Source organism: Mercenaria mercenaria, chromosome 11 (genome assembly GCF_021730395.1).
Source record: "Mercenaria mercenaria strain notata chromosome 11, MADL_Memer_1, whole genome shotgun sequence".
In the NCBI taxonomy this organism is placed as follows: domain Eukaryota; kingdom Metazoa; phylum Mollusca; class Bivalvia; order Venerida; family Veneridae; genus Mercenaria; species Mercenaria mercenaria.
The window spans coordinates 19,086,639-19,101,053 of NC_069371.1; the positions used below are offsets into that span (position 1 = coordinate 19,086,639).

Consider the following 14,415-nt stretch of genomic DNA (forward strand, 5'->3'; position numbering starts at 1 on the left):
TATTAACCTAATTATAATACATATGAAATTATTCATAACTATACAACTCTCTCCCCCCAAAAAAAACATTATAATCATATTTAATAATAAAAACAAATAGGAGGTGAAAAGTCTTCATATGCTACAAAACACCAGACTTTTCACCCCCAAATTGGGGGTGAAAAGTCTTGGAAGGAACAGTCTTGGGGGTGAAACGTCTGACACCCATACGTGAGCCATGATATTGTGATAATTTTTGTATAGGTCAATATCTTTCCTCCAGGTACAACATAGAAAGTACCTTGTATGTGTTGAGCCTTCCGCACTGTTTTCTGAGCGCACAGCAGACAAGGTGATTTCTAAATCGCATTCAAACTATTAAAAAACAAAAACATTAGTGAAATTTTACGATACCTGGAAAGAATATCTATATTTCTTCCTTCGATTCAATTAATGTTTATATGAATAAACGGCAAAACACGAGTTTGTCACTGTTTTAAACAACACGCCCTAAGTTATCGTCAATTTCCTCAGTTACGAAGATGCATTCAAAAGGTTGCAGTTACTGGCTGATTTAAAAAAAAGTGTAAAAAATTAATTTGTAGATGTACATGTATTTCTTTTTGTTCTAAACAGTACATTGCAAAATAAAAAAACAAACAAACAGTGTTTCCTATTGGATTTTTTTCCATACAGTATAGATTTCATTACCATAATTTTATTCATTTTTTGGAACGTAAAAAAAAATGACCCCTTGAAATTAAAAATGACCCCCAAAGTTAAGCATCCGTGCAGTCTGGTCAGGATCCATGCTGTTCACTAACGGTTTCTCAAATTGCAGTAGGCTTTAAAAGCGAACAGCATGAATCCTGACCAGACTGCGCAGATGCGCAAGCTGGTCTGGATCCATGCTGGCCACAAAGCCACTATGTTGGTTTTCCCATGGCACGGCTCATTATATTCATGAGCCCTTCCATGAGAAATCCTGTGTTAGTGACATGACATAATTATTGCGTACAGTGTAATAGGTAGTTTAAAATCTTAGAAACTCATTGTTTTTATTATCTTCATGCAAAAACTAGAAACTAGTTTATTAATCAAAGGCAAAATAAATTTCTCCCATATTTTACTGATAAATGTTTTTTGTCTGTGACATAACATTCAAAACTGCCTAGTGGTAGAGTGTTTGCTTCAAGTGCAGGTGGTTGTGGGTTTAATCCCAGGACGCATCATACCAAAGATTTGAAAAATGGTACCAGTTGCTTCCTTGCTTGACACTCAGCATTAAAAGAGAAACTGGCCTCTTCTCTCATACCCTAATGGCGATTTATTCCATCAGGAATGAGGTGTCGAGAGTGATTAATATAGATTTTAGAAATTGCATTACAATCAACTTAAAATAATTAAGTATAAAGTTTAAACTAATAGAAATTCCAAAGCACCCATGCACCATAAGAATATAGGGGTGTATAGTTAAAGACTTTGTATATTTCAGGTTGTCAGTAAATTGCCGCTATGCTGAGGGTTTTCATGTTCTTATACTGCATCTTATTTGTGAATGGATTGACTTGCCCACCATCATGTGAACCCCCTGTAAAAGGGAGTGGCTGCAAGGCATATACTAAAAATGCAGTGTGCAGCCAAGATGTTAAGTAGGTTTAATTGGGTAAAATTTTGATTCTTTATTTTGATCTTTATCATACATATATCATTTTTGTTATGTCCTTTCCTCCCCTTTCTCCTCCCCTGTTTAAGAAATCTGGGTTTGTAAAAGTTGCTAGACCATCAAACATGTCAGACAAATTTATTCTAGGTCCGGTAACTTTTACAAGGTTCTGAACCAGATGTTAGACAGTTACACAAGCTATCATGCCTTACAAATTTAGTAAAAAGTAATACCCTTTGACAACAATGTTTTGATATGTCAATCCAATCTGAAAATGTTTTATTTACAACAGTTCTACATGTATCACATTTAAAATACCTTTTCTATATATTGTGAAATTAAATTGTTGGTAAGACAGATATTTTTCAGTCCGACAGTATTCGTAAGTTTCTCTGACAGAATGGCAGGTCACAGTAATGCTTTTCAGCAGTTTGGTTGAGCCTGTAAGTGGAGGTATGTTTTGTTCATGCCTATCAGCCTGTCTGTTCATAGACCATTTGGTTTCTGGTCAGTAACTGGGCAAGGCTTTGGCTTACTGTCATCAAACTTCATAAGATGGTTGCTTGTGATATGTACATCACTAGATGTTTGATATTGTTTTGGGGGTCAGTAGGTGAAAAATCAAGGTCACAGTAACCTTGATACTGAAAATGGTTTTACAGAATGCTTAGGTCTACATAAATTTGCCAAACTTTACAAGGTAATTGCCTCTGGTCAGTAAAAGAGCCTATTATTTAAGAGTTACTGCCTCAATCTTAGGTCAAGGTCACAGTGACCCTGAGGCTGAAAATGTTCTTGTCAATAACTGAAGAACACATGGGCATACTATCTTCAAACTTTGTAGGATGATTGTCTGTAATCAGTGGATGATCCCTACTGTTTTTCGAGTCAGTAGGCATGGACCTCGAGATTTAAAATGCTTTCCCAATGATTATGCTTTGTTCTGTGGCTGCCAAACATTGTCAGTGGATGTTTAGGTCAGTGTGTGAAAGGTCAAGGGCAACTGAAACTGGTTGCTGATTAATAACTGAAGTACTCTTGGGCCTACAGGATAACTGCTGCTGGTCAATAGATGATTCATTGTTTTAGGGGTCAGTATTTCAAAGGTCAAGGTCACAGTGACCTTTTGGTTTAAAACAGTTTCCAGCCAATAACAGGCCTCTACTTAACATTGTACCAAAATCTTCTAGTGAGGGACACTGCTTATTAAAAGCCGAGTGTCCCTCCGGAATACCTATTTTGAAATTTTTAATTAGGACAACGCAATAGCTAGTCCAGGCTCCATACCAGATTATATTCAATGTTTTCTTCATTCAGAAGACAAAGCTAATTGAAAAATTGACTAAAAATCACTTTACTAGTGTTTTAGGTAACACAGAGCTAAATTTGTTGGGTATGTAAGATATCCTAATTTTATAAAGGAATGAACTCTTCATCATGTACTAAAACAGTTTTTTTTTGTGTGATTTTAATGATTGGGAAAATAGTAAAAACATGTGGAATTTTATCAAGGGCATTAAGGGAACCCATTAAAACTTGAAAAAGAAACAAAAGCAAAAAAAGAACTTGTTACTCATCAAACCTAAGAAAAAAGAGAAAAGAACTAAGAAAATCCAAAATGACTGGGAAAAAATGGTATATAATGAAGGACAGAGCAGTCCTCAAGCAAGAGACAAGTGAAATACATTTACAGGCAATAAAATACATGTTTAACAATTAAAGAGGGTTATCTTTCAATCGGGTGTAGTTAGGCCAATGCCACATTTTATATGGCATACACTACTATCATGTTTTAAGGTTTAGGACACAGAAGTATTTGATAAATGAACAACATCTTTACTAACAATCTACCTGCAGACCATTACATGTTCTGCCGTACTGTCCCATACGATGGATACTTTAAATATTCTGAAATCCCCCTTCAAAAATGAATGTCATTTGTAAAGAAATAAAAATAAACTATAGCTGAAAACTTACATATGATAAAAATTTATAATTTTTGACAACATATGTTAACAATTTAATATTGTTTATTTACATTCTTGTTGGAATAACATTTATTTATCTTTTCTGGATACTTACTTTGTATTGGAAAATGCCTGTGGTCATGATTATGTTAGTACAGCAATGAACAATCCCTGTTAAAACCAGTGCACAAGTGAATACTGTGCACCCTAAAGAAAGCTAATTTATTTGTTTGCAATACATGATATTAACATGTTTGAGGGTTAATTGCAGGGATATCAGCACGTCTGAGGCTCATTGTGGCTGCTTGTGGCAGACATATATACAAACTGTAGAACCAGAAGCAAAAGTTATCTTTACTGATGAAGGGAACCAGTGTTATACATGGGCAGCAAAGCTTTGCTGTGAGTTGTTTAAAAAAGTTCAGTCACAATTTTATGCTTGTTAATGTATGGAAGGATATTATTGTGTTTTGCTCTAAAAACATATCACCCAAGTTATCTATCAATCTTTATGAGGGGCCTCCATGGCCGAGTGGTTAAGGTTGCTGACTTTAAGTCACTTGCGTCTCACCAATATGGATTTGAACCTCACTTGTGGCGTTGAATTATTCATGTGAGGAAGCCATCCAGCGGGCTTACTGAAGATCGGTGGTTCTACCCAGATACCTGCTCATGATGAAATAATGCATGGAGGGGCACCTGGGGTCTTACTTCGCCATCAAAGCTGGAAAGTCACCATATGGCCTATAAATTGTGTGTATGTGACAAACAAAATTCAAATTTAAAATGTCCATATTTACAATATCAAGCGTTGGTTGATTGATATTAGCAGAATTATCGTACAAAGAATATTTCTCTTTTTTTCTTTCCAAAGTAAGAACAGTTTTAAGGTTTATCATACTGACATCCCTTACAGAAGCAAGCCTCTGCGGCGTACATGCTGCGTATTTGCTGTGTATATGCCGCGAACACAGTAGTACGCCAGAGGAGTACATTTTACATACACCGCATGCCGTGTACTATTTCGACGAGTACACAGCATGTACGCAGGAGGTCACTAGTACACTTCAAGTACGCAGCACAGACTCTGAAAATTTAAGGAGTACACTGCATGTACGCAGGAGGGACTTGTACAAGAAAATAGTACACTGCATGTACACCGCAGATACTTTGAAATTTGTGCAGTACACTTCATATACACGGGAAAGACTTGTACAATTTCTTTTGGCATTTATACTTAGTTTTTTTTTTATAAGTTAAAGTCTGAAGTAAACTTCATATACGCGGGAGGGACTTCATGCAGAAGGATTTGTACATTTTTTTTTTTTTTGGAAGCAAGAACTTGATTTCCGAGTAACTTTTATCTTAATAGCATAGAATAGTTCAGATTACCGGTATTCTGAACATAAAAATTTGCCAAACTATTTGCAATGTTCATTTGTGAAGCTTACATCTTAGTGATTTCTGAGCTGCACCTTGCATGCAGTGTAAAAATATATTCTTTTTCATTTTGAATTAATCCTGGAGCTTTCTAACTTGGATAATTGAAAAGCCTTATTTGAACTTCGTTGCATTACATTTTGTAATACATGAAATAATTACCAAGATAATGCCTCAACAGCGCCCGAATGAGAAGAATTAATAGCTCTCCACTGTTATTTGAATACTCTTAAGCAAAACACCACTCTATCATGTTTTATAAAGGCTTTAATGCTCATTATGTTAACTCATTAAGGCCTCGCCAAATTAAAAAGTTGTTCATCGAATTTGCCGCTCGTATATTTTCAGAACGTTTTTGGCTAATTGCGCTTGCCCCATTGGAAAAAATCAATCCAAAATTTATTGGTGCGCTACTTTTTACGGACGTAAAAGTGTATAAATGCTTATATAATTCCAGTCCTAGATTGTTCTCAGATGGATTTTAATCAAAATAAATACATACTACGCACAACATCATCTATAATAAATCATAACACTTATATTTAGTTGCATTAAAGTTGTTTCCCCTTGATGCAGTTACGCCATTTTCTTCAAATGTTTACCAAATTACATGCTACAAAAATTGATTTATTTCATTGATAAGTGGATGGAGAAAGCATACTAATTTATTTGATAACATCAATCTACATTATTTTGGTAAGGGTAAATACTTATTGATGCATGTCACTTATCTTTGTTATGTTTTTTCTGTCCAAATGATCAGCATTTGCATACGAAAGTTGGTGGGTAAGGAATTCATTATCACAGCGTCTGAGCTCATGGCAGCTTGTGCAGACATTATACAACTGAGAACACAAGCAAAAGTTATCATTGACTGTGAAGAACCAGGTTATACAGCAGCATAGCTTTGCTGTGATTGTTTAAAAAGTCAGCACAATTTTATGCTTAAGTCTGAAGGATATACATGTTTAGCTCTAAAGGATATCACCCAGTCATCTATCAATCTTTAGAAGTGCTCCATGGCCAGTGTTAAGATGCTGACTGTTATCATTGCTCTCCCATACTGATTGAACCTCACTTGTGCGTTGAATTATCATGTAGGAACCATCCAGCGGGCTTACGAAATCGTGTTCTACCCAATACTGCTCAGATAAATAAGCATGGAGGGGCACCTGGTCTTTTCGCCATCAAAAGCTGAATCAACGACTATGGCCTTAAATTGTGGTGTATTCAGCAACATATTCAATTTAAATGTCATATTACATATATCAAGCGTGGTGATGATATTACAAATTATCGTACAAAGAATATCAGCTTTTTTCTTCCAGAACTTTAAGGTTCAACGACTAGCCTTTGATGGTAAGAGATGGAAATGACTAAAGAAAAAGTGAGGTAACATTTACTAAAAGTTCATGTTTACATTTCCAGCAATCCTTGAAAAGAGTGAGAAATCTCTACTCTTACGAAAGAAAAAACCAGAACTTACTGTATTTCGAGAAGCAGCAGATTTAAAAGACATTCTTAGACGAATCCAACACCTGGAATCAGTAAACATTGTAGGGGGACATAGGACAGAAAAAGCTAAACATAGACGCAGAAATGGTGTTGGTACACTTTCAAAAGAAACAGAAAGACTGTTGAACAAAGGTATTTTAGCTTTGGAAACTGTTTTATTATTCCCCCACCTCCCCCACCAATTAAGAATGTGAAAGTGAACATGGAATAAAGTTTACCTGCTTTCATTTTGTGTGTCACAATTTTTTGTGTGGTAGATAGTTTTAAAATTACAAAAGGGAATTTAATGAAACTACAGTTTATATTAATAGATGTTACTGAGAGGAAGTGCACTACATACGAAATTATTATATCAGAATCATATTTTTTAACTCACCTGTCGCAAAGTGACAAGGTGAGCTTTTGCCATCGCACAGTGTCCGTCGTCCGTCCGTCCGTGCGTGCATCCGTGCGTCCGTAAACTTTTGCTTGTGACCACTCTAGAGGTCACATTTTTCATGGGATCTTTATGAAAGTTGGTCAGAATGTTCATCTTGATGATATCTAGGTCAAGTTCGAAACTGGGTCACGTGCCTTCAAAAACTAGGTCAGTAGTTCTAAAAATAGAAAAACCTTGTGACCTCTCTAGAGGCCATATATTTCACAAGATCTTCATGAAAATTGGTCAGAATGTTGACCTTGATAATATCTGGATCAAGTTCAAAACTGGGTCACATGCCATCAAAAACTAGGTCATTAGGTCTCAAAATAGAAAAACCTTGTGACCTCTCTAGAGGCCATATATTTCAAAAGATCTTCATGAAAATTAGTCAGAATGTTCACCTTGATGATATCTAGGTCAAGTTCAATACTGGGTCACATGCCATCAAAAACTAGGTCAGTAGGTCAAATAATAGAAAAACCTTGTGACCTCTCTAAAGGCCATATTTTTCATGGGATCTGTATGAAAGTTGGTCTGAGTGTTCATCTTGATGATATCTAGGTCAAGTTCGAAACTGGGTCACATGCGGTCAAAAACTAGGTCAGGTCTAAAAATAGAAAAACCTTGTGACTTCTCTAGAGGCCATATATTTCATGAGATCTTCATGAAAATTGGTCAGAATGTTCATCTTGATGATATCTATGTCAAGTTCGAAAGTTCGTGCCGTCAAAAACTAGGTCAGTAGGTCAAATAATAGAAAAACCTTGTGACCTCTCAGTGTACGAAATTCAGATTTGAATCCACTAGCCCGTTCGGGCTACCAGATTGGAAATTTTCCAAGCCCGACACCAATTTCACTAGCCCGAACTTTAACACCTTAAAATATATAATTTTTGCACCATATAACATTTTGTTTTACAGACATCTCTATGCATGTTTGAAGTAATAAAAAAGACATACAGTACATGTTTGCCATGTTTTTGAAAAATTTTAACTCTAAATACTCCAGTCCAGATCAGCATCGTCAGAGTCCAAAAGCATCGAACATGGCACTCCTTGCCAAAACGAAATCTAAACTGTTACGCCCGATTTTTTAGGATCCACACTCGCCAATTACTGCAACTCGGACTGTTGACAATTTGCAGGATGTAATAACGAGTGCTGAATACACATTTACACACACGCTGATAGCATAATTTAAGCTCCGCCTACTGCAGGTACTTGTGAGATTTTCGCGAGAAGTGTGAAAGCTAATCAAATTATCCGTTACGCTAGAGGTGATTGTATTCAGCCAATTAGCGCTGCGGTTACGTCTTTGACACTGTGTTTGATTGTCAACACGTGAGAGTGCAAAAACCAATAATTCCTGTCTGGAAAAACGGGATGCAGTACTCGTTTAATTAGCATGATTTTTTAAACAAATGAGGAAAATTCGGTAGCCTGGTCGGGCTTGTACCTGCGGAAAATCGGTAGCCCGAGCTGAAAGTTGGTAGCCACGGGCTGTCGGACTACCGTGAATTTCGAACACTGACCTCTCTAGAGGCCATATTGTTCATGGGATCTGTATGAAAGTTGGTCTGAATGTTCATCTTGATGATATCTAGGTCAAGTTCGAAAGTGGGTCACATGCGGTCAAAAACTAGGTCAGTAGGTCAAATAATAGAAAAACCTTGTGACCTCTCTAAAGGCCATATTTTTCATGGGATCTATATGAAAATTGGTCTGAATGTTCATCTTGATGATATCTAGGCCAAGTTCGAAACAGGGTCATGTTCGGTCAAAAACTAGGTCAGTAGGTCTAAAAATAGAAAAACCTTGTGACCTATCTAGAGGCCATACTTGTGAATGGATCTCCATAAAAATTGGTCAGAATGTTCACCTTGATGATATCTAGGTCAAATTTGAAACTGGGTCACGTGCCTTAAAAAACTAGGTCAGTAGGTTAAATAATAAAAAATCTTGTGACCTCTCTAGAGGCCATACTTTTCATGGGATCTGTATGAAAGTTGGTCTGATAGTTCATCTTGATGATATCTAGGTCAAGTTTGAAACTGGGTCAACTGCGGTCAAAAAGTAGGTCAGTAAGTCTAAAATTATTAAAATCTTTTGACCTCTCTAGAGGCCATATTTTTCAATGGATCTTCATGAAAATTGATCTGAATGTTCACCTTGATGATATCTAGGTCAATTTCGAAACTGGGTCACGTGCGGTCAAAAACTAGGCCAGTAGGTATAAAAATAGAAAAACCTTGTGACCTCTCTAGAGGCCATATTTTTCATGAGATCTTCATGAAAATTAGTGAGAATGTTCACCTTGATGATATCTAGGTAAAGTTCAAAACAGGGTCACGTACCTTCGAAAACTAGGTCAATAGGTCAAATAATAGAAAACCCTTGTGACCTCTCTAGAGACCATATTTTTCAACGGATCTTCATGAAAATTGGTCAGAATTTTTATCTTGATAATACCTAGGTCAAGTTCAAAACTAGGTCACTATGTCAAATAATAGAAAAAACGACGTCATACTCAAAACTGGGTCATGTGGGAAGAGGTGAGCGATTCAGGACCATCATGGTCCTCTTGTTAAATTATCTCATCATATCCCTAGAATAGATACAAAGTATTATTGCAATTTGGCATGTCTGTTGGTCTGTCACTCCAGATCTTTGTAAGTGCCTGGATAATTTTCATGTAACTGGCATCAATTCCTGACCTCATCAAGTTGACATGCAAAGTTTGCAACCCAGGTTACTTGGTCCAAGGTTGAGGTCATACTTGGAGGTCAAAAGGTCAAAAACTTAACTTTATATCTGCTGCATGTTTTATTAACACCCTGAATGATTTTCATAAAATAACCATTAGTTGTTAACATCAGTTAGACGATGCAAAGAGGACAAAACCCAGGTCACAAGTCAAAGGTCCAGGTCACATTTTGAGTGCAAAGCCAAATAGCTTAACTTTGTGTCAGCTCAGCTTTGTGTCAGCTCGGTACAAACCGCTTGGAAGATTGTTATCTAACTAACATCAACTGTGTACCTCACCAAGATGACATGAAGAGTACACAAGTCAGGTCACTAGGTCCAAGGTCATGATTACACTGTCTTGGAGGTCACAGATAAAATAACTGAACTTCATGTCTGCTCCTTATTTTTTGGACCTCTTGGATGATTTTCATAAAGCTAGCATCATTTATTAACTTCATCAAGAAGACTCACAGAACACTTAACCCATGACACTAGTCAAAGGTCAATGTCACACTTAGAGGTCAAAGGTCAAGTAGCTTGAATTTGTGTCAGCTCTATATCTTTGTAACAGTTTGGAAGCCGTTCATAAGACTAGCATATCAAGACAACATGCAGAGCACTCAACCCTTGAGTGAGGTCACTAGGAGTGTTGGGGGTGGGGGGACACCAGTGGTGTTCATCCACCAACAAACTGTAGAAAAGTCACAATAGGATTTCAGTTGTGACTCTGAACCAACAAAAAATAGAAATACTCACAAAAAGTGGAAAGATACCTAGATAACAAAACCATTAATTCATTTTTCCAGAAAAACAAGATTTGATAAATTCACATAAAGATACATTTAAACAAAAGGAAAAGGACAAGGAGTCAAAAGTAATGGCTGTGAAAGGAAAACATATCAACTTTAATAAAATGCACAGAGACTTTAAGAATGAGCACAAAAACAGAAATGAAATTGAAAGGGAGTTTATTGGAAAACCTGGACAAAGTAAGCTGTGTTAATTGTTTCTAATATTATTGTCTATATTTACAAAACTGGTTGAAGCCTCTCTTACCAGTCTTAAACAAGTAAAGTTTTGCATGGAGTGAGGAATTCTGGACCCAAACACCTTCTCCAGATGACCTTGTTTATGCATTGCATTGTTTTTGTCCTGTCTGTCAGTCCATCCATCACACTTCAACTGGAGAATCCAGGGCTTTTCATCCTTATATAACAGAGGCCTATAAAATAGTCCGAGAAATTCGTAAAATAATTGTGCACATCGTGTGAAAAGCATGAAACTTGGCATGCTAGCTGATGAATATATTTCATTTTATTTAAGAGTGGGAAGCGGGCTGTGAAAATCAAAATGGCTGCCAAAATCCAAGATGGCCGCCAAAACTTACAGTTCTATAGGAAAATACTGAGACGACTGTTAAGATAGCATTAAAATAACATATTTTGGCATATTATTAAATAATTATATCAAATATCAAAAAAGCATGATGTAAAAGTAAAAATAAAATCCAATATGGCTGCCAAAATCCAAAATGGCGGCCAAAATATTATGTTTACGAAACAAAAACGCACTACAATTGAGCATTTTTTGTAATTATCTTGAAACTTGGCAAATAATTGTATACAATCATACTCAGCTTCCAATAAGAATGACAAATTAATAAAAAAAGTCCAATATGGCTGACAAAATCCAAGATGGCTGCCATCATGTTTTCATAAGTGAATCACGCAACCATTGGGGTTTACTTTTTGTGTGAATATTTATGAAATTTACATAATTAATGCATAAGTGTTCACTCCTGAAGTAACATATAAGTGTACACTCCTGAAATAACATTAACATTTGTTAATAAAATCAATTAGTATGGCAAACAAAATCCAAAATGGCCACCTTAAAAGATAGATGTAGTTTTACATATTACAGAAAAGTTATCATTTCCAAAAAATGCCATATATCAAAGTTCACTGGACCAGTTCTGACCATCGAATGTTTTATATGCATTCATATATATGTATGTATGTTAAAACAAAACTACAAAACAACATCGTTTAGTGGATACATACTGATGTTTTACATATTTCAAGTGTCATTTCAATTCTACCAAACAGACCTTGATATTTATTGTTCGCAGTCACCACTACATTTACACAGCGCGGTGCATTTTAAGTTTGCCTTCAAGCAACTAAGTATTGATATATCAGAAAATCGAGGAATATATTGATTATGACAATGATGCAGTCATATCATGTAAAGCAGCAAACATTGTTCACCGGGATATGTTCAGTGGTAAAAACTGTGCTTTTAATGGAACATTGCAAGAAACTTGCTAACAGAAGGCTATACCAAAATTCCTACAGACTATTGTAGAGATGATCTTAGGGGGTTCAAATATTAAGACTAGGACATCGAAAGTTGATGAGTTTCAATCCGCCATGTCCAGAGCACAACTTATGATATTTAACAGCACATCTACTCGTCGCAGAGACACAACAAAGAGTGTGTATAATTGCAAGCAACGCGAACCATCTCTACAAATATATGTAGGACTTATTATACATGCAGAGACCAGAAAGCATGGTTTTGTGGATAAGCTTAATGATCTCGGTCTGTCAGTCTCGGTGATTCACGTTGATTGCAATTATACACACTCTTTGAACAATGCATCATTGTCATAATCAATATATTCCTCGATTTCTTTCAAGGCAAATCCTACATCATCATTAAATGCCAAAAAACTTCTCGGCCTTCATTATATGCATGCATGTCTTTAAAATGTGCCATGAGTCTAGTTTTCAATCTTGTTGAGTGAACTGCGAAATGTAGATAATTTATGCAAGGTTGACCCATCTCATTTATTTCAAATAAAACATGTGTTATTATCAAGAAGAGTTGCATTTGCAGTGCTCTTCCGTGTAACTTTCATAGGTGTTGCATCACTGTATACTGATGCAGCCGCTTAGTTGCCGTATCAAGCTCTTGGTCTCTGAACTTTACTCTGCATGTCTTATGCCATTTACCTTTGTTCTTTGTCAAAGTATCAGCTATGGATGTTTCCCTTTTCAAACTTTCCAGTTTTAAAAGTACTGGAAGACAAACCCTTGGTTCTATGAATTTATAGATATTATCACAAAATTAGGTATACTCCTTTCCAAAGCCTGGATGAGTAGGGTTAAGGTTAGCAGGGCATTGTAGGGGTTCTCTTGTAGTTTCTTGGCATATGATACAGAGACGCCAATTGGTTTCAATACCCTCCTTATCTGTGTTTGAGGTATCATTTGAAAAGTTAGTAGTTTATAAGCATATTAAGTATGTTATTTGTCCAACAATGCAATAATCTATAGCCAGAACCTGAAGTAATAACCTCCACCAACAAGTGCTGTCGGAGGACAGCAAAGCTCGACTATTCAACAGCCTTGTCAATTGAATGAATGCAGAAGTTGAAAATGGGGCATAATTTTGTAAAATGCAAAATAGAGGTATTGAACCTCTGTACTGCATGTCATATCACGACAGTGAACAAGTGTGTGAAGTTTCAATCCTTTCCAATTTGTAGATACTGAGATACCAGCTTACATACAAAACCTTAACCAAAAACTGCTAAGTCAAAAAAGGAGCATAATTTTGTAAAAATGCAAAGTAGAGTTATGGGACCTTCACAGTGCATGTTAGATCATGACAGTGAACAAGAGTGCGAAGTTTCAATCCATTCGATTAGTGGATACTGAGATATCAGATTACATACAAATATCTAACCAAAAACTGCTGTCGAAAAAGGGGCATAATTTTGAAAAAAAGAGTAGAGTTATGAGACTTGCTTAGTGTATGTCAGATCATGACAGTGAACAAGTATGTGAAGTTTCAATCCATTCCCATTAGTAAGTACTGAGATACCAGCTTACAAACAAAACCTTAACCAAAAATTTCTAAGTTGAAAAAGGGGCATAATTTTGTAAAAAAGCAAAATAGAGTTATGCAACCTGTGCAGTGTAGGTCAGTTTATCACAGTGAATAAGTGTGTGAAGTTTCAATCCATTCCCACAAGTGGTTACTGAGTTACCAGCTTACATACAAAACCTTAAACAAAAATTTCTAAGTCGAAAAAGGGGCATAATTTTGTAAAAAAGCAAAATAGAGTTATGGAACCTGTGCAGTACAAGTCAGTTTATCACAGTGAATAAGTGTGTGAAGTTTCAATTCCCACAAGTGGTTACTGAGATACCAGCTTACATACAAAACCTTAACCAAATCGGGACGCGGACGCCGACGCAGACGCGGACATGGACGCCAAAGCATGGGCGAGTCCAATAGCTCTACTATTCTATGAATAGTCGAGCTAAAAACTAGGTCTACTACTACTACTATTATTGTTTCATGCTGAAAGTAAAAAATGAACACTAGTTAAGGCTACAGTTTGTAGTTATCCAAACAACAAATGGGTAGAGTGCTATATGTTAGTAGCATACATGAAGGATTGAATATATACAGATAAATACATGAGCTATAGTAGGTAAACATATACTGAAATGCATGGAACTATGTGCACTGCATGTTAGACTGATGTGAAAATTATACAGTCAGGGTGTTAAAACGTATAGATAAACAGTTGATATATCTTTGATAGATTTACTTGGAACAGAAATTATATTTGTTATTTTGAATTGCGGGAACATGTGTCAGTATTA

The 14,415-nt window shown here is 36.1% G+C and overlaps 1 protein-coding gene across 5 annotated transcripts in view; it reads left to right on the forward strand.

The window, feature by feature from the left end:
- The window catches only part of LOC123532250 (uncharacterized), a 53,871-nt gene that overhangs the window by 4,565 nt on the left and 34,891 nt on the right, over window positions 1-14,415 (forward strand). For all 5 annotated transcript variants that reach the window (XM_045313641.2, XM_045313642.2, XM_045313640.2 and 2 more), the window contains exons 2-5: window positions 1,475-1,631; window positions 3,884-4,014; window positions 6,481-6,699; window positions 10,540-10,722. In XM_045313641.2, coding sequence (XP_045169576.2) covers window positions 1,495-1,631; window positions 3,884-4,014; window positions 6,481-6,699; window positions 10,540-10,722 — 670 coding nt within the window. In that variant the 5' untranslated portion in view covers window positions 1,475-1,494. The remainder of the gene's footprint in view (window positions 1-1,474; window positions 1,632-3,883; window positions 4,015-6,480; window positions 6,700-10,539; window positions 10,723-14,415) is intronic.